This window comes from Oncorhynchus nerka, linkage group LG24, assembly GCF_034236695.1.
Source record: "Oncorhynchus nerka isolate Pitt River linkage group LG24, Oner_Uvic_2.0, whole genome shotgun sequence".
Classification (NCBI taxonomy): Eukaryota; Metazoa; Chordata; class Actinopteri; order Salmoniformes; family Salmonidae; genus Oncorhynchus; species Oncorhynchus nerka.
In genome coordinates this window covers 28,465,725-28,491,009 of record NC_088419.1, presented here as the reverse complement: position 1 = coordinate 28,491,009, position 25,285 = coordinate 28,465,725, and the positions used below count along the sequence as shown (strand labels likewise).

The following is a 25,285-nucleotide window of genomic DNA, read 5'->3' as shown; positions in this document are numbered from 1 at the left end:
CAGGAGTTTCCATGGGAATCCTCCTGTGGGTAATAGAGCACCATACATATCCATCAGAAACAAACATAGGACAAACTAATGTGTCATCCAACTCCACTACATCTACAGACAAATACATAATTCACAGGCGCAACATTCAGGCTGTAGAGACAGAGTGCACCGCAAAGCAGATTAGAAGCACCACCCTATGCATACCTCTCAATACTACCACCACTGTCACCCTACCATGGGGAGTACTGGGAAGCCCTGGGGAGGGATACGGTACCCACGCCCTTAGTTGGTCTAGATCAGTGTGGTACATGACGGAAGGGGGGTACTCTAAATGGACATGGAAAAATCTAGTGGCAGAAACTGGTCCTGACTGGTCTAATTGGACAGGGCATCAGAATGCACTCCTGTGGCGGAGAAGGTTGACGTTAACTAAAGTTGAAATTGGTTTGAAACTGGTAATTAAACATGGGGTAGGTGGTACTGGGTGTACTCCCTTCTTATTGGCACCGTGGGAAGAGCAGAGACTCTATTGGCACCTAAAGATATGCTTTACTAACATAACCACACCCCTTGCGGTACTTTCAAAACGAGAACCGGTAAATACAAATGACCCTAGATGGAGCCCTGTCACCATGACCACCACCCCAGCCACAATGGATGATGCTATCCTGACTACAACAGGGATTTCAGGCTTAACTAATAATTGGCTATTATGGACAGAGGAAGCTGCTAATAGCACTCGACAGAGTTGTGTGGTGTGTATGGGAGCTCGTCCATTGCTTCGCAATGTCCCTGCTGTAGTGGCTTTGACATGCCTAATCCCATTAATGACTAAAGATAACCCCAGTTTTAATTGTACTGCATGGGATGTTATCTATCCCATAACTAGATCTACCGCTAGGAAACCAATGTTTTCCAACGAAGTTGCAAATTTTACCTGTGTTAATATGACGGGGGAGGTACAAATGTGGGACATGTTCCAGGGGATTGGTGTCTTGATACATTTAGTGTTGCAGGGAGTTTCAGGCCAATATCCAGAGCAGATGTATGGTGGTGGTGTGGGAACACTGTCCTGTTCAATAAATTACCCTCTAATGCATTTAAGTCATTTAGCAGACGCTCTTATCCAGAGCGACTTACAAATTGGTGCATTCACCTTATGACCTCCAGTGGAACAGTAGTGCATCTAAATCTTTTCAGGGGGAGGGGGGGTGAGAGGGATTACTTTATCCTATCCTAGGTATTCCTTAAAGAGGTGGGGTTTCAGGTGTCTCCGGAAGGTGGTGATTGACTCCGCTGTCCTGGCGTCGTGAGGGAGTTTGTTCCACCATTGGGGGGCCAGAGCAGCGAACAGTTTTGACTGGGCTGAGCGGGAACTGTACTTCCTCAGTGGTAGGGAGGCGAGCAGGCCAGAGGTGGATGAACGCAGTGCCCTTGTTTGGGTGTAGGGCCTGATCAGAGCCTGGAGGTACTGAGGTGCCGTTCCCCTCACAGCTCCGTAGGCAAGCACCATGGTCTTGTAGCGGATGCGAGCTTCAACTGGAAGCCAGTGGAGGGAGCGGAGGAGCGGGGTGACGTGAGAGAACTTGGGAAGGTTGAACACCAGACGGGCTGCGGCGTTCTGGATGAGTTGTAGGGGTTTAATGGCACAGGCAGGGAGCCCAGCCAACAGCGAGTTGCAGTAATCCAGACGGGAGATGACAAGTGCCTGGATTAGGACCTGCGCCGCTTCCTGTGTGAGGCAGGGTCGTACTCTGCGGATGTTGTAGAGCATGAACCTACAGGAACGGGCCACCGCCTTGATGTTAGTTGAGAACGACAGGGTGTTGTCCAGGATCACGCCAAGGTTCTTAGCGCTCTGGGAGGAGGACACAATGGAGTTGTCAACCGTGATGGCGAGATCATGGAACGGGCAGTCCTTCCCCGGGAGGAAGAGCAGCTCCGTCTTGCCGAGGTTCAGCTTGAGGTGGTGATCCGTCATCCACACGGATATCTGCCAGACATGCAGAGATGCGATTCGCCACCTGGTCATCAGAAGGGGGAAAGGAGAAGATTAATTGTGTGTCGTCTGCATAGCAATGATAGGAGAGACCATGTGAGGTTATGACAGAGCCAAGTGACTTGGTGTATAGCGAGAATAGGAGAGGGCCTAGAACAGAGCCCTGGGGGACACCAGTGGTGAGAGCACGTGGTGTGGAGACGGATTCTCGCCACGCCACCTGGTAGGAGCGACCTGTCAGGTAGGACGCAATCCAAGCGTGGGCCGCGCCGGAGATGCCCAACTCGGAGAGGGTGGAGAGGAGGATCTGATGGTTCACAGTATCGAAGGCAGCCGATAGGTCTAGAAGGATGAGAGCAGAGGAGAGAGAGTTAGCTTTAGCAGTGCGGAGCGCCTCCGTGATACAGAGAAGAGCAGTCTCAGTTGAATGACTAGTCTTGAAACCTGACTGATTTGGATCAAGAAGGTCATTCTGAGAGAGATAGCGGGAGAGCTGGCCAAGGACGGCACGTTCAAGAGTTTTGGAGAGAAAAGAAAGAAGGGATACTGGTCTGTAGTTGTTGACATCGGAGGGATCGAGTGTAGGTTTTTTCAGAAGGGGTGCAACTCTCGCTCTCTTGAAGACGGAAGGGACGTAGCCAGCGGTCAGGGATGAGTTGATGAGCGAGGTGAGGTAAGGGAGGAGGTCTCCGGAAATGGTCTGGAGAAGAGAGGAGGGGATAGGGTCAAGCGGGCAGGTTGTAGGGCGGCCGGCCGTCACAAGACGCGAGATTTCATCTGGAGAGAGAGGGAGAAAGAGGTCAGAGCACAGGGTAGGGCAGTGCGAGCAGAACCAGCGGTGTCGTTTGACTTAGCAAACGAGGATCGGATGTCGTCGACCTTCTTTTCAAAATGGTTGACGAAGTCATCTGCAGAGAGGGAGGAGGGGGAGGGGGAGGAGGATTCAGGAGGGAGGAGAAGGTTGCAAAGAGCTTCCTAGGGTTAGAGGCAGATGCTTGGAATTTAGAGTGGTAGAAAGTGGCTTTAGCAGCAGAGAGAGAAGAGGAAAATGTAGAGAGGAGGGAGTGAAAGGATGTCAGGTCCGCAGGGAGGCGAGTTTTCCTCCATTTCCGCTCGGCTGCCCGGAGCCCTGTTCTGTGAGCTCGCAATGAGTCGTCGAGCCACGGAGCGGGAGGGAGGACCGAGCCGGCCTGGAGGATAGGGGACATAGAGAGTCAAAGGATGCAGAAAGGGAGGAGAGGAGGGTTGAGGAGGCAGAATCAGGAGATAGGTTGGAGAAGGTTTGAGCAGAGGGAAGAGATGATAGGATGGAAGAGGAGAGAGTAGCGGGGGAGAGAGAGCGAAGGTTGGGACGGCGCGATACCATCCGAGTAGGGGCAGTGTGGGAAGTGTTGGATGAGAGCGAGAGGGAAAAGGATATAAGGTAGTGGTCGGAGACTTGGAGGGGAGTTGCAACGAGGTTAGTGGAAGAACAGCATCTAGTAAAGATGAGGTCGAGCGTATTTCCTGCCTTGTGAGTAGGGGGAAGGTGAGAGGGTGAGGTCAAAAGAGGAGAGGAGTGGAAAGAAGGAGGCAGAGAGGAATGAGTCAAAGGTAGGCGTGGGGAGGTTAAAGTCGCCCAGAACTGTGAGAGGTGAGCCGTCCTCAGGAAAGGAGCTTATCAAGGCATCAAGCTCATTGATGAACTCTCCGAGGGAACATGGAGGGCGATAAATGATAAGGATGTTAAGCTTGAAAGGGCTGGTAACTGTGACAGCATGGAATTCAAAGGAGGCGATAGACAGATGGGTAAGGGGAGAAAGAGAGAATGACCACTTGGGAGAGATGAGGATCCCGGTGCCACCACCCCGCTGACCAGAAGCTCTCGGGGTGTGCGAGAACACGTGGGCAGACGAAGAGAGAGCAGTAGGAGTAGCAGTGTTGTCTGTGGTGATCCATGTTTCCGTCAGTGCCAAGAAGTCGAGGGACTGGAGGGAGACATAGGCGGAGATGAACTCTGCCTTGTTGGCCGCAGATCGGCAGTTCCAGAGGCTACCGGAGACCTGGAACTCCACGTGGGTCGTGCGCGCTGGGACCACCAGATTAGGGTGGCCGCGGCCACGCGGTGTGGAGCGTTTGTATGGTCTGTGCAGAGAGGAGAGAACAGGGATAGACAGACACATAGTTGACAGGCTACACAAGAGGCTACGCTAATGCAAAGGAGATTGGAATGACAAGTGGACTACACGTCACGAGTGTTCAGAGAGTTAAGCTTACGTAGCAAGAATCTTATTGACTAAAATGATTAAAATGATACAGTACTGCTGAAGTAGGCTAGCTGGCAGAGGCTGCGTTGTTGACTAAGTAGGCTAGTTGACATTGGCTGCGTTGTTGACACTACACTAATCAAGTCGTTCCGTTGAGTGTAATAGTTTCTACTGTGCTGCTATTCGGGGCTAGCTGGCTAGCTAGCAGTGTTGATTACGTTACGTTGCGTTAAAAGAACGACAATAGCTGGCTAACTAACCTAGGAAATCGCTCTAGACTACACAATTATCTTTGATACAAAGACGGCTATGTAGCTAGCTATGTAGCTAGCTACGATCAAACAAATCAAGCCGTTGTACTGTAATGAAATGAAATGAAAAATGTGATACTACCTGTGGAGCGGCGTTAAATGCGACCGGATTGTTGAGTGCAGAAGTTCTGTTCGGTAGACGTTGGCTAGCTGTTGGCTAGCTAGCAGAGTCTCCTATGTTAAGGACGACATAAAACTACACACTCTAAACTACACAATTATCTTGGGTACGAAGACAGCAAAGACAACTATGTAGCTAGCTAACACTACACTAATCAAGTCGTTCAGTTGAGTGTAATAGTTGTGCTGCTAATCGGTAGACGGTGGACTAGCTAACGGTGGACGTTAGCTAGCTGGCTAGCTGCAGGGCAGTGTAGACTGCGTTAGGACGATTTAAATACGATAATTACGCAATTATCTATGATACAAAGACGGCTGTGTAGCTAGCTAAGAAGAAATTGCTAAGATTAGACAAATCAAACCGTTGTACTATAATGAAATGTAATGAAATGTAATGAAATGTAATACTACCTGCGGACCGAGTGCAGATGCGACCGCTCGCTCCAACCCGGAAGTTCAACCAGTCACTAATGCTACTGGAAGTTGTGCCCTTGTTACTCTCCTTTTGCCTGTTTCTATCTACCCTACAGGGCTGCAGACCTCGTTCTTAGGGTCCAGATGGTGAACCCAGGATATTTGAATGGATGTTCCAGGCGTGCCACCACCCCATCTAGTGGTGATTCCACATACATAGATGCCATTGGAGTCCCAAGGGGGTTCCTGACGAGTATAAATTGGTTGATCAGGTGGCAGCTGGTTTTGAGTCCTCCATTTGTTGGTGGTGTACTATTAATAAAAATGTGGATAGAATCAACTACATACATTTTAATGTACAGAAACTGGGTAATTGGACCCAGCAAGGATTTGAAGCCGTGCATGGTCAGTTAGCTGCAACTTCTCTTATGACATTTCAGAATCGTATTGCAGTGGATATGCTGCTGGCGGAGAAAGGTGGAGTTTGTACTATGTTTGGTGAACAGTGTTGTACTTTCATTCCTAATAACACAGCCTCTGATGGTAGCCTGACTAGCTTTAGACGGACTACGGGCCCTTAATGGTAAGATGAAATCCCATTCCGGTGCGGACACTTCTATGTGGGACTCCTGGATGGAAGTTTTTGATAAATATAAAGTGCTTGTTTCTTCTGTTCTTGTATCGATCGCTGTTTTTGCCGCAATTTTAGTGCTCTGTGGATGCTGCTGCATTCCATGTATTCGCGCCCTAGTGACTAGAATCATTACTACTGCTATTGATCCCAGTCAGGTGGTCAGGGATAAAGCTCAAATGTATCCGTTGCTCGGGATTGAGGAACCTATAGATTTGGCTGAGTGCAGCTATTTGGCTGTTGATTAGTTGTAACGTATCTTTGGAGACGTGAAGAGGGGGACTATAAATTTTACTTGCTTTTAATTCATGTCACGTCTCTTAGGAGATGTGAAGAGGGGGATTTGTAAGGAAGTGCTATTTCTTATGCAAATGACCAGCTTACTGCTATTACATTGCTATAACTGAGACAACGTATTTTCACAGTAAAACATGTTAGGTCCCATACAGGATAGCTCCCACACCCACACACACAGCACACACACTAACTGCCGAGGACACACAGATAAGACATACACCCACACATTGCGAGGAGACACAGCCTTGACTTGCCGAGACAAGAACGCACACACATACACACACAAACTGCCAATGGGACGTCGACACCAGTCTGGAGGGAACTGCCAATCAACTACCAGCAACCTACCAGAGGCCAGATCTACCAGAATCTACCTACGTCATACCCATGAATAAAATGACTGCACACAATGTATTCGGGGCTCTTGTCTGAAGGTTCCTTAAGGACTGGACGAACGAGAGTCCGTGCACGCTATGCCAGATATCTCTACACTATAAAATAAACCGTCTTTACTATATCTGATCCACCTTGTCCAGTGTTTCAACTTGTCTCCTGTATCGATTCATCAACAGACATCACGAGGTTCGCCATAATCTCTAGCCCTGTCTAACAGTACGTTCAGAGTATCCAATATCATCACATAAAACATCACATAGTCAAGATTCTGATTCACCCATGTGAAATTGAAAAACTGTCGAATCTCTGTATTGTTGAATTTATTTCGGTACACAACCCGGACACTTCTATCAATACCATCTCCCTCCTGATTTATTAGACAATTTTCCAATTCCTCAAAAACATTGTATTGCGTTTCAGACTCTTCGGACATGGGCGTTAATGGCGGGGGTCTGTGGAGTGTCCGGTGTAGAAGATCTAATGCTCTCATTCATCTGGTTAATTAACAATATGAGGGCGTTGGGGATCTGTGATAACCGGTTTTCATCCGTCGCCCCTGACTCATGCCTTTCGTGCAGAGGGGTTGGTAGTTGTTTCACTAGCCACTAGCCGGCATTGTTGAACACACACCCCTTCCCTTTGTTTTTGAAACACACACATCTACACTCACACGCGCGCGCACACGTCTTTTCCGAAATCATTTTTCTCTGAGACATGCATGATGATAGATCTAAAAGGTGAGATACCTCTTTAAAACCATTTATTTAATTCATAATATTTAGTACAGACCTTTTTAAAACATCTTATAACTAATCCACAACAATTTTACTGCGCAATATTGATACACGCACACGTCCGCAGACCAGTTCTTCCATTGCATATCCTGGCAGGGTTGTACCACTCAGGGCCTGTTCAATTTGACAGAGCGCTAGCCTTATCTTAAGCCATACTCTCATACGCAGCGCAGGAGAAAAACTCCCGGGTTTTGCATGATAAAGGGGTTTGGGGCCGTAGTTTGTGAATATCTTAACCGTAGAATCCTCAGGTTGGAATATGTAACACATATGTCCCTCACTCGTACCCAAAACTCATTTAAAACATTCAGGGGCCTCATATAAAACGCCCTCGATGCTTTTATCATTGGGTTTGTGACAAGAGACGCATAGCACCCCGAGAATTGGCCTAGGAGACATAATTTTCTGTTTAATGTTCTGGGTTTTATTTTTTAAATCTTGTTTAGTGTTCAGGGGCCGTATGTCTTGTTCTGGGATTTATTTATAATGTGTCTGCCGCAACAACAACCCAATAAAATAGGGTGGGTGTGGGGTCACCCTCGTACCAGGACCCTACACATCAATCATCATGACAACTTCAAAGAAATAGATTCAATATAGATGTAAAATAACACACCCTCTAACACCTGATACCAGGAACAGGATGTCCTGGCCGGATGGCCATATTTGGGCATGTACGCTCATCCGAACATAGAGTCACCAATCAAAATTTTGACCCCTGCCACCTACTTTATTCTCTCTTTTAAGTAATGTTGAAGGACATGTTTCAGGTTAGGCTTATAGCTGTCTGGGCAGTGATCTAAACCAAAACATTGCTGCTTTTATTTTTAGGGTCTATACTTGACTTCTCTTTTTTATCCATTACATAACAGAGGTGCCAAGGTTGGTGAGGTACTACACCATCACCACTGGCAATACTATGGATTCTCATATCCAGTTTATGAAACAACTTGGAGGAGGCTTCACTGAAGTGATGTCACCAGAGCAGAGTGATGTCATCATGGCTTTCTGACCCATCGTCTCTCGTGCTGGTACTGATATTGAGGCAGCACTGCAGCAGATTCCAGGTAGCCAATGCCCAAAGTATCCTCCAAAACTATATTATTGTCTCTTCTATCTGTTCTATTTCCATATCAGAGTTGATGTAGATTGAACATCAGTGAGCGCGAGAGTGGGGTGACCTGGGGAGTTCTGAGGTACCGGAACGCATGAAAAAAAACACCTTTATAATAAAGCATTGCATGCATGTCCTCACATTTCCGTAGTGATATAGAGCAGTAGAGCAGAGGCACTTACAGAAGTTGCAGACATAGAGAACATTTTAGGAGCCTTGCATCCGAGAAAAATTTGGCCTTTTATAAATGCATTTCATGCAATTCTACTTCATTTTACATGACTGGAGATTTTGGCAGAATATATTGTAATACCGCACAAATTATGGAAATGGCAGGCTACTTTGACACTGACAAACTGATAATCTGAGATCAATAAAAACGACCTTGTCTTGAATCCATCAATAGCCTAGGTTTATGTGTGTGGAGACTCATAATGCAGGCTACACTGTGAGGATGAAATTATAGTCCTAAAATTCCTTACTCACCCAATGATGTACAGTTTACTTACTGGAGATGGCCAATGCATTCATTCCAAAATCCTATCCTCTTTTGTAAAACAATATTTTGAAGTTGATCAAATATTTTGTTCTCCTACAGCAGACGGATAAATCGTCTCTTTTCAGCAGGAACGATTCGTTTTACAACCTGTGTTTTCCCTCAATTGTATTTGAAATATTGCTAAAGGCCTGTTTTGTCTGCATGCTGTTTTTTCACTGGCAGATTTGCTGCTAGGTCCCGACTGTAGGCTATTCCTTGTTTTTGGGCTACAATCCACAGATAGACTATTTGAAAGAAAAGCTATTGATCCTCCGTGGCTAAATTATAGGTCTTCTCATGGTGTAGTAGGCTATTCTGAATGATTTCATTTATTTCTGATTAGACAGCAGTAATTCTATAACTTTGTCAAATGTATTTAAATTCATCAGGGGTGCTGCAGTTCCTTCAGAACCCTTCGCGCGGCTATTGCTATTAGGAAAGAAATGACAAAGTGCAACGCTGGAGAGATGAGAGTTGTAGGCTCATGTCTATCAGAGCAGAGAGGGAGATAGATCATAGAAAATGAATCTCATTATAGTTATGTGAGAGATACTGGCTCGCGAGAGATACTGGCTTCCACTCAGACGACACTGTACCTGACAGCAGCAGACTAGTGACCAGAGAGGATGTAATACTCACAGTGGACTGTCTCTTCCATGAGAGCCAGGGACTATTGGAGTGTCATCGCAATGAAGCAGCAGTCAAAGAGATTTTGAAGAAGCCCAGTATACATCTTAAGGTATTAATTCATCACCAACATTTTGAATTTCACTCTGCTAATTTTGTACTATGAGAGCTAAAGATAATGTTTTAATCTTTCTTTTACAGACTGAATCTGGATCTGTATGTATGGGTCTGCTCAGGGCATGGAAAAACATTGTAAATTACAAAATACATCAGAAATATACTGTATTATACCCTCTCAACCAGCTTTCATATTGGATATTTTTTTTACAAGCAGGGTCTATCTTTATTTTCATGATTTCTTCTTTTGTATTGTTGGTCAAAGTCCTATTCAGAGGTCTACGTGTTGCTAGTAACGTAGTAAATATACAGTACAACCTCCATACTATTCTGAGGGTTCTGAAGCCAATGTGTCTTTTTCTAATTGTTTTAATTTCCAGATGGTGTGTTCCAAAGTCCTTGGTTGCATCAGGGCAGGTCTATTATCAAGTCAAGTCTATTATCAAGTCTATTATTATTAAAACAAAATTCTACAACATTACACTATTTTCAGTAACTTTTATACGGTGCATTCGGACAATTTTCAGACCCCATGACTTTTTCCAGATTTTGTTACAATACAGCCTTATTCTAAATTGGATTAAATCTTTTTTTCCCCTCATCAATCAACACACAATACCCCATAATGACAAAGCAAAAACAGGTTAAATAAAAAAAATTAAATATCACATTTACATAAGTATTCAGACCCTTTACTCAGTACTTTGTTGAAGCACCTTTGGCAGCGATTATAGTCTTGAGTCTTCTTGGGTATGATGCTACAAGTTTGGCACACCTGTATTTGGGGAGTTTCTCCCATTTTTCTCTGCAGATCCTCTCAAGATCTGTCAGGTTGGATGGGGAGTGTCGCTGCATAGCTGTTTTCAGATCCCTCCAGAGATGTTCGATTGGGTTCAAGTCCGGACTTTGGCTCGGCCACTCAAGCACATTCGGGGACTTGTCCCGAAGCCACTCTTGCGTTGTCTTGGCTGTGTGTTTAGGGTCATTGTCCTGATGGACGTTGAACCTTCGCCCCGGTCTGAGGTCCTGAGTGCTCTGGAGCAGGTTTTCATCAAGGATCTCTCTGTACTTTGCGCAGTTCATCTTTCCCTCGATCCTGACTAGTCTCCCAGTCCCTGCCGCTGAAAAACATCCCCACATCATGCTGGTTCCAGGTTTCCTCCAGACGTGACGCTTAGCATTCAGGTCAAGCAGTTCAATCTTGGTTTCATCAGACCAGAGAATCTGTTTCTCATGGTCTGAGAGTCTTCACGTGCCTTTTGGCAAACTCCAAGCGGGCTGTCAAGTGCCTTTTATTGAAAAGTGGCTTCCGTCTGGCCACTCTACCATAAAGACCTGATTGGTGGAGTGTTGTGAAGATTATTATGCTTCTGGAAGGTTCTCCCATCTCCACAGAGGAACTCTGGAGATCATCAGGTTCTTGATCACCTCCCTGACCAAGGCTAATCTCCAACAATTACTCAGTTTAGCCAGGCGGCCAGCTCTAAGAATAGCCCTGGTGGTTCCATTTAAAAATGATGGAGGCCACTGTGTTCTTGGGGACCTTCAATGCTGCAGACATTTGTTCGTACCCTTCCCCAGATCTGTGCCTTGACATAATTCTGTCTCTGAGCTCTACAGACAATTTCTTCAACCTCATGGCTTGCTTTTTGCTCTGTCATGGGCTATCAACTGTGGGAACTTATATAGACAGGTGTGTGCCATTACAAATAATGTCCAATCAATTTTAATTTTTTAAATTTGTGTTATTTAACCTTTATTTAACCAGGTAGGCTAGTTGAGAAAAAGTTCTCATTTTCAACTGCGACCTGGCCAAGATAAAGCAAAGCAGTTCGACACACAACAACACAGAGTTACATATGGAATAAACAAACATGCAATCAATAATACAGTAGAAAAATCTATATACAGCATGTGCAAATGAGGTAGGATAAGAGAGTAAAGGCAATACATAGGCCATGGTGGCGAAGTAATTACAATATAGCAATTAAACACTGGAATGGTAGGGTGTGCAGAAGATGAATGTGCACGTAGAGATACGTGGGTGCAAAGGAGCAAGATAAATAAATAAATAAATACAGTATGGGGATGAGTTAGATTTGATGGGCTATTTACAGATGAGCTATGTACAGGTCTAGTAATCTGTGAGCTGCTCTGACAGCTGGTGCTTAAAGCTAGTGGGGGAGGTAAGAGTCTCCAGCTTCAGAGATTTTTACAGTTCATTCCAGTCATTGGCAGCAAAGAACTGGAAGGAGAGGTGGCCTAAGGAAGAATTGGCTTTGGGGGTGACCAGTGAGATATACCTGCTGGAGCGCGTGCTACGGGTGGGTGCTGCTAATGTGACAAGTGAGCTGAGATAAGGCGGGACTTTACCTAGCAGAAGCTTGTAGATGACCTGGAGTCAGTGGGTTCGGCGACGAGTATGAAGTGAGGGCCAGCCAACGAGAGCATACAGGTCGCAGTGGTGGGTAGTATATGGGGCTTTGGTGACAAAACCGATGGCACTGTGATAGACTGCATCCAATTTGTTGAGTAGAGCGTTGGAGGCTATTTTGTAAATGACATCGTCGAAGTCGAGGATCGGTAGGGTGGTCAGTTTTATGAGGGTATGTTTGGCAGCATGAGTGAAGGATGATTTGTTGCGAAATAGGAAGCTGATTCTAGATTTAATTTTTGATTGGAGATGTTTAATGTGAGTCTGGAAGGAGAGATTACAGTCTAACCAGACACCTATGTGCAGTGGGGCAAAAAAGTATTTAGTCAGCCACCAATTGTGCAAGTTCTCCCACTTAAAAAGATGAGAGAGGCCTGTAATTTTCATCATAGGTACTTCAACTATGACAGACAAAATGAGAAAAAAAATCCAGAAAATCACATTGTAGGATTTTTTATGAATTTATTTGCAAATTATGGTGGAAAATAAGTATTTGGTCAATAACAAAAGTTTATCTCAATACTTTGTTATATACCCTTTGTTGGCAATGACAGAGGTCAAACGTTTTCTGTAAGTCTTCACAAGGTTTTCGCACACTGTTGCTGGTATTTTGTCCCATTCCTCCATGAAGATCTCCTCTAGAGCAGTGATGTTTTGGGGCTGTTGCTGGGCAACACGGACTTTCAACTCCCTCCAAAGATTTTCTATGGGGTTGAGATCTGGAGACTGGCTAGGCCACTCCAGGACCTTGAAATGCTTCTTACGAAGCCACTCCTTCGTTGCCCGGGCGGTGTGTTTGGGATCATTGTCATGCTGAAAGACCCAGCCACGTTTCATCTTCAATGCCCTTGCTGATGGAAGGAGGTATTCACTCAAAATCTCACGATACATGGCCCCATTCATTCTTTCCTTTACACGGATCAGTCGTCCTGGTCCCTTTGCAGAAAAACAGCCCCAAAGCATGATGTTTCCACCCCCATGCTTCACAGTAGGTATGGTGTTCTTTGGATGCAACTCAGCATTCTTTGTCCTCCAAACACGACGAGTTGAGTTTTTACTAAAAAGTTACATTTTGGTTTCATCTGACCATATGACATTCTCCCAATCTTCTTCTGGATTATCCAAATGCTCTCTAGCAAACTTCAGACAGGCCTGGACATGTACTGGCTTAAGCAGGGGGCCACGTCTGGCACTGCAGGATTTGAGTCCCTCGCAGCGTAGTGTGTTACTGATGGTAGGCGTTGTTACTTTGGTCCCAGCTCTCTGCAGGTCATTCACTAGGTCCCCCTGTGTGGTTCTGGGATTTTTGCTCACCGTTCTTGTGATCATTTTGACCCCACGGGGTGAGATCTTGCGTGGAGCCCCAGATCGAGGGAGATTATCAGTGGTCTTGTATGTCTTCCATTTCCTAATAATTGCTCCCACAGTTGATTTCTTCAAACCAAGCTGCTTACCTATTGCAGATTCAGTCTTCCCAGCCTGGTGCAGGTCTACAATTTTGTTTCTGGTGTCCTTTGACAGCTCTTTGGTCTTGGCCATAGTGGAGTTGGGAGTGTGACTGTTTGAGGTTGTGGACAGGTGTCTTTTATACTGATAACAAGTTCAAACAGGTGCCATTAATACAGGTAACGAGTGGAGGACAGAGGAGACTCTTAAAGATGAAGTTACAGGTTTGTGAGAGCCAGAAATCTTGCTTTTTTGTAGGTGACCAAATACTTATTTTCCACCATAATTTGCAAATAAATTCATTAAATATTCTACAATGTGATTTTCTGGATTTTTTTCTTCTAATTTTGTCTGTCATAGTTGAAGTGTACCTATGATGAAAATTACAGGCCTCTCTCATCATTTTAAGTGGGAGAACTTGCACAATTGGTGGCTGACTAAATACTTTTTTGCCCCACTGTATGTGAATAGGGAATACATGAGAGGGCTGAGAACGCACCCTTGTGGGGCTCCAGTGTTGAGGATCAGCGGGGTGGAGATGTTGTTTCCTACCTTCACCACCTGGGGGCTGCCCGTCAGGAAGTCCATGATCCAGTTGCACAGGGCGGGGTCGAGACGAGTTTGGAGGGTACTATGGTGTTAAATGCTGAGCTGTAATCATTGAACAGCATTCTTACATAGGTATTTCTCTTGGCCAGATGGGTTAGGGCAGTGTGCAGTGTGTTTGCGTCGTCTGTGGACCTATTGGGGCGGTAAGCAAATTGGAGTGGGTCTAGGGTGTCAGGTAGGGTGGAGGTGATATGGTCCTTGACTAGTCTCTCAAAGCCCTTCATGATGACAGAAGTGAGTGCTACGGGGCGATAGTCATTTAGATCAGTTACCTTAGCTTTCTTGGGAACAGGAACAATGGTGACCTTCTTGAAGCATGTGGGAAGAGCAGACTGGGATAGGGATTGATTGAATATGTACGTTAACACTCCAGCCAGCTGGTCTGCGCATGCTCTGAGGACTCGGCTAGGGATGCCGTCTGGGCCGGCAGCCTTGCGAGGGTTAACACGTTTAAATGTTTTACTCCTGTTTGCCCCGGTGAAGGAGAGCCCGTAGGTTTTGGTAGCGGGCCGTGTCAGTGGCACTGTGCTGTCCTCAAAGCGAGCAAAGAAGTTGTTTAATTTGTCTGGGAGCAAGACGTCGGTGTCCTCAACGGGGCTTGTTTTCTTTTTGTAATCCGTGATTGACTGTAGACCCTGCCACATGCGTCTCGTGTCTGAGCCGTTGAATTGTGACTCTACTTTGTCTCTAAACTGACACTTTGCTTGTTTGATTGCCTTGCTGAGGGAATAGCTACACTGTTTGTATTCGGTCATGTTTCCATTCGCCTTGCCATGATTGAAAGCAGTGGTTCGCGCTTTCAGTTTTGCGTGAACGCTGCCATCTATCCATGGTTTCTGGTTGGGGAAGGTTTTAATTGTCACCGCGGGCACAACATCACACTTGTAATTAACTCAATGTTGTCGTCTGAGGCTATCCAGAACACATCCCAGGCCATGTGATCGAAACAATCTTGAAACGTGGAATCTGACTGGTCAAACCAGCGTTGAACAGACCTGAGCACGGGCGTTTCCTGTTTTAGTTTCTGTCTATAGGCTGGGAGCAACAAAATGGAGTCGTGATCAGGTTTGCCAAAAGGAGGGCGAGGGAGGGCTTTGTATGCGTCGCGGGAAGTTAGAGGAACAATGATCCAGAATGCTGCCAGCCCGGGTCGCGCATTTGATATGCTGATAAAATTTAGGGAGCCTTGTTTTCAGATTATCTTTGTTAAAATTCTCACTCACCTAATTTATTTTACTAGGCAAGTCAGATAAGAACAAATTCTTATTTTCAATGATAGCCTAGGAACAGTGGGTTAATTGCCTGTTCAGGGGCAGAATGACAGATTTGTACCTTGTCAGCTCGGGGATTTGAACTTGCAACCTTTTGGTTACTAGTCCAATGCTCTAACCTCTAGGGTACCCTGCCACACCTAAGGACTCTGTTTACCTTGGCTCCCGTGCAGGCCCATCCGGATCCCTCTTTGGCGTTCACAGTGGAGGTGGACGCGTCCAAGGCTGGGATAGGAGCCGTGCTCTCTCAGCGCTCGGGTACGCCACCGAAGCTCCGCCCCTGTGCCTTCTTCTCGAGGAAGCTCAGCCAGGTGGAGCAAAACTATGACGTTGGGGACCGGGAGCTGTTGGCTGTCGTCAAGGCTTTGAAGGCGTGGAGATATTGGCTTGAGGGGGGTAGAGGGCAGCATTCGGAATTTTGGATGAAAAGCGTGCCCAAATTAAACTGCCTGCTACTCAGGCCCATAAGCTAGGATATGCATATAATTAGTAGATTTGGATAGAAAACACTCTAAAGTTTCCAGAATCGGACAATGTGGCTGGATTTACAAGATGTTTATCTTTAAAATGGTGTATAATACTTGTATGTTCGAGGAATTTTAATTATGGGATTTCTGTTGTTTTGAATTTGGCGCACTACAATTTCACTGGCTGTTGTCGAGGTGGGACGCTAGCATCCCACTTGTATCAGACAGGTTAACCAGGATGTGGGTAGGTTTCTGCGGTCTTATTGCTAGGACCGGCCGGGGGAGTGGGCGGCGTTCGTGCCCTGGGCAGAGATGGCCCACAACTCACTTCGCCACTCCTCCACTAACCTCTCCCCCTTCCAGTGCGTACTGAGGTATCTGCCGGTTCTGGCTCCTTGGCATCAGTCAGACCGAGGCTCCTGCGGTGGAGGTTCCAGCGTGCGGAGGAGACATGGGACGCCGCCCATGTCCACCTTCAGTGCGCCGTGCTGCGCCAGAAAGCCAGCGCAGGCCGTCACCCGAAACATGCCCCTCCGCCTGCCCTGCCGGAGGCGGGGTCCGCGGTTTGTGGGGCCATTTAAAGTCCTGAGGAGACTGAACGAGATGTGTTTCAGGTTACAGCTCCCCCCGATTACCGTATTAACCCCTCGTTCCATGTGTCTCTCCTCAGGCCGGTGGTGGCTGGTTCACTCCAGGAGTCTGAGGTGCGGGAGGTTCCTCCGCCCCCCTCTGGACATCGAGGGGGCCCCGGCGTATGCCGTTTGCTCCATTCTGTTCCCCCCATGTCTGTGTGTGGAAATGTTTTTTGTAATTGTATTGTATATTTCAGACTGGTGTGCGACGGGTTATTTCTAACCGTATTTTGCTGTTCTGGGTGCAGTTTGGGTTTTTGCAACATTAAACTGCTCCGGTTGTTACCCATTTCTGCTCTCCTGCGCCTGACTTCCCTGCAGCCAGTTATGCACCGCTTACAAGGACTAACTTATTCCTTGCCACCCACTCTGAAACTAACTGCAACTCTTTGTTAGGTGTGGCAGTCATTTCAGTCGCTGTAGTAGCTGACATGTATAGAGTTGAGTCATCCGCATACATAGAAACTCTGGCTTTACTCAAAGCCAGTGGCATGTCATTAGTAAAAATTGAAAAACGTAATGGGCCTAGACAGCTGCCATGGGGAAATCCTGATTTTACTTGGATTATGGTGGAAAGGCTTCCATTAAAGAACACCCTCTCTGTTCTGTTAGACAGGTAACTCTTTATCATAAATATAGCTGGGGGTGTAAAGCCATCACACATACGTTTTTCCAGCAGCGGACTATGAACACTATGACACTGCACTTGTCACGTTCTTTCAAAATCGAACCCAGAAGCAGACCAGGACAAGGAGAGTAGGAAGAAGGTGAGTATTTATTTACAAGTGAATGTGAATGGGTAGATATATCCAGGTGGCGTAGCGGGCAGCGGTGGTGAGTTGATGGGAGTACATAGGTGGATCCAATGGGGTAGGGGAATCCTCCGACGACCAGGCGGGAATGGGGTAAATGATCCGGGTGAGTAACTGAAGACAGAACAAACGGAGGTAAGTTTAAGGCAAGCAATACGTAAAAAACAACAAAACAAATTCTATCCAACTTGAGGCTGATACTATGGCACAACATACTGTTCATGGCTAACGATCCGGCAGGGAATGGATCTCAGGTCAGAGCTTTTGAAGGGGAGAGGTGATGATCAGGACAGGTGTGCAGATTACTGATGGGATACAGGTGCGGGTGAACATCGATCTCCCAACAAGCTAATTCGCCCGGCAACCAGACAGGGTGCGTTCCAGGACACCGGAAACACACTCCAGGACAGAACACAGGCAAACACAGACTCAGGAAGCGGGATTCGTGACAGCACTAGCCATATCCACCTGCCCACTGCTTAGTACTGCCTCTCAGGGACCTTGTTGCATTACTCTCTTTGCATTCTTCACGGTACTACTGGACTCTGACATTGCTTTTCAAAGTCTGATGAAGGAAATCTTTCAGTTGTACATGTTTACCTCAGTAACCTCATTGCTGCTATCCCTGCAATTCAGTTGCATGCATCCTTTCACTTTCAATTTGCCGTCATTGCACATTAAGACTTGTCATTTGTACTTTCAATTTGCCTTCATTGTACATTAAGACTTGTCATTTGTACTTGCCATTTGCCTTCATTGTACATTAAGACTTGTCATTTGTACTTGCCATTTGCCTTCATTGCACATTTATACATCCCACTTAATAACATACATTGTATTTAATTGTTTCACTTGTACATTTTTTGCACTCTTTTATTTGCACTTCTGGTCAGATGCAAACTGCATTTCGTTGTAGTGTACTTGTTCCATGACAAAGTTGAATCTAATCTAATCTAATGATCAATAATGTCAAAAGCTGCACTGAAGTCTAACAAAACAAATTAACAATACTGGATGCGATTTCTGTCTGAATAATACTCATATCGTTAGTGACAAGTTATCCCTTTTTCTTTTTACTTTTACAACGATCGTTATAGATGCTTTTTTAGGTTGTTAATGGTTAACTAGGGCATACCAATTTTTAACTAAATGCCAGTTGAAAAAACAGGTGATGCTGCAGTTTTAAAAGCCTGCTATAGTGTCTCTTGAATATGAAAGTGAAGCTGTTTCTGATAAAACCATCTCTCCTCCTCTTTTCCCTCAAGCTGTGTACTTTTCACTTTCCTCTGGGCATCAAAGAAGGGAGTCAGATTGTCTTTCAATAGTCAACATCCAAAGAAATTCACACCATTATGGTTCAGTAAGTCAATTTTCCTCTTTACATTTAGCACTAACTTAGACATGATACAGTTAAAGGCAGATCTGATCTGTTTATCGTTTGTTCAATTGATATCTGAACTTAAACAACGAAGACTGATCTTTTTTTTCACTAATTGGTCTTTTGAACAATAATATCAGCTCTTTTTTAAATAATTTGTCAAAACTTCAGAATTGGTCTGCCTGTGTAAATGAAGTCATTATGTCTCAGATTAGTTGTTCTTAGGAGTGCACCTGTCTGAAAACTCAAGGAAGGATGAACAATGCATGAGTTATCGTAACACCACTATGATTTATGAATAAGTAAAGTTGATGTGGTGTGTATAGGCTATTGGTGCATATTGGAAAATATAATGAGGTTTATGATGCTAATTATATGGGTGTAAAATAGATGTGAGCAATCCACTTTCACTTGATGTTTTCTGTAGATCACATGGTCCAATAAATGCAAGAGGGGATGTGGGTGTGAGACTGCACAGCTTATCTCAGAGGGGTCTGTCATAGTCAGAATGAAAGTGAAAGATGACTTGAAATACTTATATTGTCTGCACACTGGTTGTTATGTTATACAGTAAGATGTGTATTTTATTGTCTGTTACATGATGCATATTTTTTCCCTGTTTACTCCACTTACATGTCCAGAATGGAACGCAGAGGTAATTATTTTAACAGGACACAGACCTACCACTTATTTAAATAATGTTTAAGGTCAGATCTTAGGTTAGGCTTATAGCTGTCTGGGCAGTGATCTAAACCAAAACATTGCTACTTTTAGTTAGAGTCTGTACTTGACTTTTCTTTTTTTGTCCATTATAAAACAGAGGTGACAAGTTTGATGAGGTACTACACCATCACCACTGGCAATACTATGGATTCTCATAATCAGTTTATGAGACAACTTGGAGGAGGCTTCACTGAAGTGTTGTCACCAGCGCAGAGTGATGTCATCATGGCTTTCTGTCCCATCGTCTCTCGTGCTGGTACTGATATTGAGGCAGCACTGCAGCAGATTCCAGGTAGCCAAACCCCATAGTATCCTCCAAAACTATATTACTGTCTCTTCTATCTCCATATCAGAGTTGATCTAGATAGAACATGTATCAGGTGGCTAATGACATGAATAAATGCTTTGTTTGTCCCTCATCCTTTTGACAGAGGGTAAAGATGTCATTCTGGTAGTCCTGCATCACTATTATAACCCAGAGTGCACTGTACCTGACAGCAGCAGACTAGTGACCAGAAGTGATGTAATACTCACAGTGGACTGTCTGTTCCATGAGAGTAAGGGAGGACTACTGAACTGTCCTCGCAACAAAGCAGCAGTTGGTAAAATTCGGAACCGGCTGAACATGAAGCCAAAGGTAGTTCACCCATGTTCTATGTATATCTGTCATTCAGTCAGGATCATTCATGAATTGGACACACAAACCAGACTCAGCGGGTTAACAAAAACAGTACATGCAAAAGCAGACATTTTAACTGAAGCATTTTATTAGACAGGGTCCAATAGTGTAAATAATGTTTTAAATGAAATTTGAGTATTTGTTATTTTTTATCAAAGTATACTGAACTTCTTTATTCAATACATTTAAATATTGTATTCATAGGTGATAGATGCCATCGTGGACATCCCTGATCACAGAAACAGGCCAGTATGTATATTTTCATTTTAGGAGTTGCCACTTAACTCAACAGTTTTATACCACTGTATGATGCCATATTTTAGTCTGATGCATCTTTTTATTTTATTTTATGTAGTTTATAGAGATCCATTTTTTTGTAATTTGTAAGCTCTCTGTCGCAGCACACATTTATTGGAGGTAAGTACTAGCTATAAATCATACATTAATATGATATATACATTATGTATAATATTTACATTCCCTTGTCATTTAAGAAAACTGCTATTGGGGGATCAGTGTTGATGCCTGTAAGAAAAACAGACTGTTAACAGATGGAAGCAGTGTTTGACCACATCCACCATTTTCTCATTTCAAGTGCCTTTACAAGCAGGGTCTATCTTTATTTTCATGATTTCTTCTTTTGTATTGTTGGTCAAAGTCCTATTCAGAGGTCTACATGTTGCTAGTAATGTAGTACATATACAGTACAACCTCCATACTATTATGAAGGTTTTGAAGCCAATGTGTCTTTTTCCAATTGTTTTAATTTCCAGATGGTGTGTTCCTGTGTCCTTGATTGCATCTGGGCAGTCAGGCGTTGTAAGTCCATCATTAAGTAAAGCTCAATTCTACAACATTACACTATTTACAGTTGCTTATATACATGTTATATTCACAACTAATAACTATATAATCCATATATGAAGTTGTTGGTAATTATGACATGTTTTTATAGAGGTTATATTGTTTGCATTTCAGAAACATTGACTGTATTGTGATAATTGTACTTTACTGTAGCTAACTGACATACAGCTTTGAATGTTTTCTACTCTCTTACAGGTTGCCAGAGATCACCATTTGCATGTGTTGTTGGGCTCATTATGTTTATTGCTCTTTTCTGTTTGGTGGTATTTTTGATTGTTTCTTTCTGGAAACAATGAGGTTTATCATAATAACCCAATGGAAATAGAGCAAGTAGGTCTAAACAGCAACAGAGGAATAAACTGTAGAAATTACACAGACAACACAGATAAACTGATTTAAATATACATTAAAAATAATGAATAAAGCCTAATAAAGCACCTACTCTACATACATCTATCTATCTATCTATCTATCTATCTATCTATCTATCTATCTATCTATCTATCTATCTATCTATCTATCTATCTATCTATCTATCTATCTATCAGGATAGTATATTAGTTTAAGATGGCATGATGCTCATGTAATATTGTAGGACTACTCTGATAGTATATTCTGTGTTGTCACTTTGTTCTGCTTTGACTGCCCTTCTTTTAAATATTAAAGTCATTGAATTTCAGTTGCTTTATGAGTGTGAGTCATTGATGAATCACAAATAGTCATCATTACGCTTTGACATTAAGAACATGAACCTGTATTGGGGTAGGAGTGATGCTGCGTTGTTAACCAAGTGGGAAGGTGGTATTTACCAGTTGTGTAGTCGTAAAAATACCAGTTTGCACTTGTTGAGAAACGCTGATTGACTAATGGCCAACAAGTTGTGTCAACCATGAACTAAAACTACAGCTATGCATAGCCGCAGGAAGTAGGGGTCCTGGGGGTGCTACCCCTGAAATATCAGAATGAAAATCTATATATGAGGGGGTGTGGTATATGGCCAATATACCACGGCTAAGGGCTGTTCTTACACATGATGCAACACAGAGTGCCTGGACAAAGCCCAGAGGTCCCTTATAGTTATTATAAACTGGTTACCAACGTAATTAGAGCAGTAAAAATAAATGTTTTGTCATACCAGTGGTATATGGCCTGATATACCACGGCTGTCTGACAATCAGCATTCAGGGCTCGAACCACCCTATTTATAATCTTTGTTTAAATGTGGACTTCCTGTATACAAAAGTCATTTTCTTTATTTGTTGTTACTGTTTAGGAAATGAAACGATGCATAGCCAACAATATGCCTGTCACGCCCTGACCTTAGAGAGCCTTTTATTCTCTAATTTGATTAGGTCGGGGTGTGACTAGGGTGGGTACTCTAGGTTCTTGAATTTCTATGTTGGCCTGGTATGGTTCCCAATTAGAGGCAGCTGTCTATCATTGTCTCTGATTGGGGATCATATTTAGGCAGCCTTTTCCCACTGGGTTTTTGTGGGATCTTGTTTTTGTGTTGATGCCTGTGAGCTCTACAGAACGTCACGTTTCGTTGCTCTTTATTATTTTTGTGAGTTTCAATTAATTAACATGTGGAACTCTACGTACGCTGTGCCTTTATCCGTTAATTCATTAGACGATTGTGAACAGTCCCACAATTTTTTCACAAGTTATTACATTTCCACAAAATAACAACAGTGCTTATTTGCAGTGCTGGGCAACTGCTCCGCCCACAAACGTAAGGCTCTCCAGAGGGTAATGAGGTCTGCACAACGCATCATCGCAAACTATCTGCCCTCCAGGACACCTACACCACCCGATGTCACAGGAAGGCCATAAAGATCATCAAGGACAACAACCAACCCGAGCCACTGCCTGTTCACCCCGCTATCATCCAGAAGGCAAGGTCAGTACAGGTGCATCAAAGCAGGGACCGAGAGACTGAAAAACAGCTTCTATCTCAAGGCCATCAGACTGTTAAACAGCCACCACTAACATTGAGTGGCTGCTGCCAACACACTGACTCAATTCCAGCCACTTTAATAATGGAAATAGATGGAAATTGATGTAACAATATATCACTAGCCACTTTAAACAATGCTACTTAATATAATGTTTACATACCCTACATTACTCATCTCATATGTATATGTATATACTGTACTCTATATCATCTACTGCATCTTTATGTAATACATGTATCACTAGCCACTTTAAACTATGCTACTTTGTTTACATACCCTACATTACTCATCTCATATGTATATACTGTACTCTATACCATCTACTCCATCTTGCCTATGCCGTTCTGTACCATCACTCATTCATATATCTTTATGTACATATTCTTTATCCCTTTACACTTGTGTGTATAAGGTAGTAGTTTTGGAATTGTTAGGTTAGATTACTCGTTGGTTATTACTGCATTGTCGGAACTAGAAGCACAAGCATTTTGCTACACTCGCATTAACATCTGCTAACCATGTGTATGTGACAAATACATTTGATTTGGCTACACTAATCCAGTTCCCTGCAAGTATGTGTAGCTGAAGCCTAAAATGACGACCAGAAAAGTGGGTGAACGGACAGAAAAGAAGCAAATTGGGCATATTTGTTGCTACTGTTTGTTGCTACATATTGCGTGGCTGATTGGGCTGCACAACGATTTGATAAGCCAGTGCTCCTGTTTCCACTAGATAGACAGCCACAAAGTAAAACCTACTTGGTATCAGGGTTGTGTTGCTAACATGGCCATTTTTTTCTAACTCATGATTTTATTTCAAGTAGGATAGCAGCCTACACAAGAAATAACTGATATTAAAAGGCAATGTATGGTAGTTGCAAGGTAAAAAACGTATGAAAAAAACCACAGCTTAAAACCTCAGAGCTCTCCCCTACTTTGTGCTATTTCTGCCTGAAGACATACCCAAATCTAACCAATATGCATATTCTTGGTACCATTTGAAAGAAAACACTCTGAAGTTTGTGTAAATGTGAATTGAATGTTGGAGAATATAACACAATAGATCTGGTTTAGATAAAACAATGGAAAAACCATACGTTTTTTATTTTTATATCATCTTCTTTAAAATGAACAAGATAAAACAAACATTCAGATAGGATGATGGGGACAAGTTCAGTGAAAAATATAAGAGGGCAACAGTACTTGTGCAAAGTTTCAGAATGATAACTTTCAAAATGACATTTATCATGAAGTCACCCAGGTATCCCACACAAGTAGCCAAAATGTACCCAAGTGGCCAAATTGGTGAAGGTATACATTTTGAACCAAATAACTATATACAAAAAACCTAAATGGTATTCTAACACCCCCCCCCCCCAAGTGAGATAAATAAATGGGGGGGGGGGGGGAACAGGGCAAAAAAAATATTATTGATTAAAAAAAAATATATATACACATTTACAAAATAACATGGGTAACTATTTACACAGTTTCAATATTTGGAAGACCCTCAGTCCTCTATCAAATCAAATCAATTTATATAGCCCCAGCCTAAAACCCCAAACAGCAAGCAATGCAGGTGTAGAAGCACAGTGGCTAGGAAAAACTCCCTAGAAAGGAAAAAAACTAGGAAGAAACCTAGAGAGGAAGCAGGCTATGAGGGGTGGCCAGTCCTCTTCTGGTTGTACCGGGTGGAGATCACAGTGGTTGTAGAGGGTGCAACAGGACAGCACCTCAAGACTAAAAATGAACAGTTTAGGGTTCCATAGCCGCAGGCAGAACAGTTGAAACTGGAACAGCAGCAAGGCCGGGTGGACTGGGTACAGCAAGGAGTCATCATGGCAGGTAGTCCTGAAGCATGGTCCAAGGGCTCAGGTCCTCCGAGAGAAAGAAGGAGAGAAAGAGAGAGCAGACTTAAATTCACACAAGACACCGAATAAGACAGGAAAAGTACTCCAGATATAACATACTGACCCTAGCCCCCACCCACTACATTAGAGGGAGCATCAAGGAGTTTGCTGGCTACAGCACCACTGCACCAAGCCCTGTTCCTTCTGCTCCTGCCACAAGTGTTCATCTGCACAAATATATTTGTGCAGGCATGGATGTGCCTAAGGGCCAAAAGTATATATATATACACACACACACACACACACAAACAGAGACATAGGCTATGGTCGTTCTCATACAAACAAACAGACCCTCACTCACAATGACTAGCTAATGTGTACTTTACCCATTTCATTACATCTTTATATATTGCAAATAAAATGTAAAAACAATCACAAATAATATTTTATATTAATTTAATTTCAAACAACGGCATTAGCATGAGAGCAACTTACCAGTCCAAAACAATGTCCTCTCCATTCAAAAAATATGCCTCAGTTTCAGTCTTCAAAATGGAGTCTTCAAAAA

The 25,285-nt window shown here is 43.8% G+C and overlaps 1 protein-coding gene across 3 annotated transcripts; it reads left to right on the top strand.

Annotated features, from left to right (window-relative positions):
• Positions 1-18,522: 18,522 nt before the first annotated feature.
• LOC115107790 (uncharacterized) lies at positions 18,523-21,589 on the top strand. Of its 3 annotated transcripts, none has more exons than XM_065008791.1 (7): positions 18,523-18,628; positions 19,282-19,299; positions 19,465-19,659; positions 19,799-20,004; positions 20,251-20,291; positions 20,820-20,865; positions 21,106-21,589. In XM_065008791.1, exons 1-7 carry the CDS (start codon positions 18,619-18,621, stop codon positions 21,181-21,183), a joined length of 594 nt encoding a protein of 197 aa, XP_064864863.1. In that variant the 5' UTR covers positions 18,523-18,618; the 3' UTR covers positions 21,184-21,589. The 3 variants fall into 3 exon arrangements, with proteins under 3 accessions (XP_064864863.1, XP_029487288.1, XP_064864862.1); XM_029631428.2 differs by having other exon boundaries at positions 18,524-18,626; positions 19,286-19,299; positions 20,251-20,295; XM_065008790.1 differs by having other exon boundaries at positions 18,524-18,628; positions 20,251-20,295.
• Positions 21,590-25,285: the final 3,696 nt, after the last annotated feature.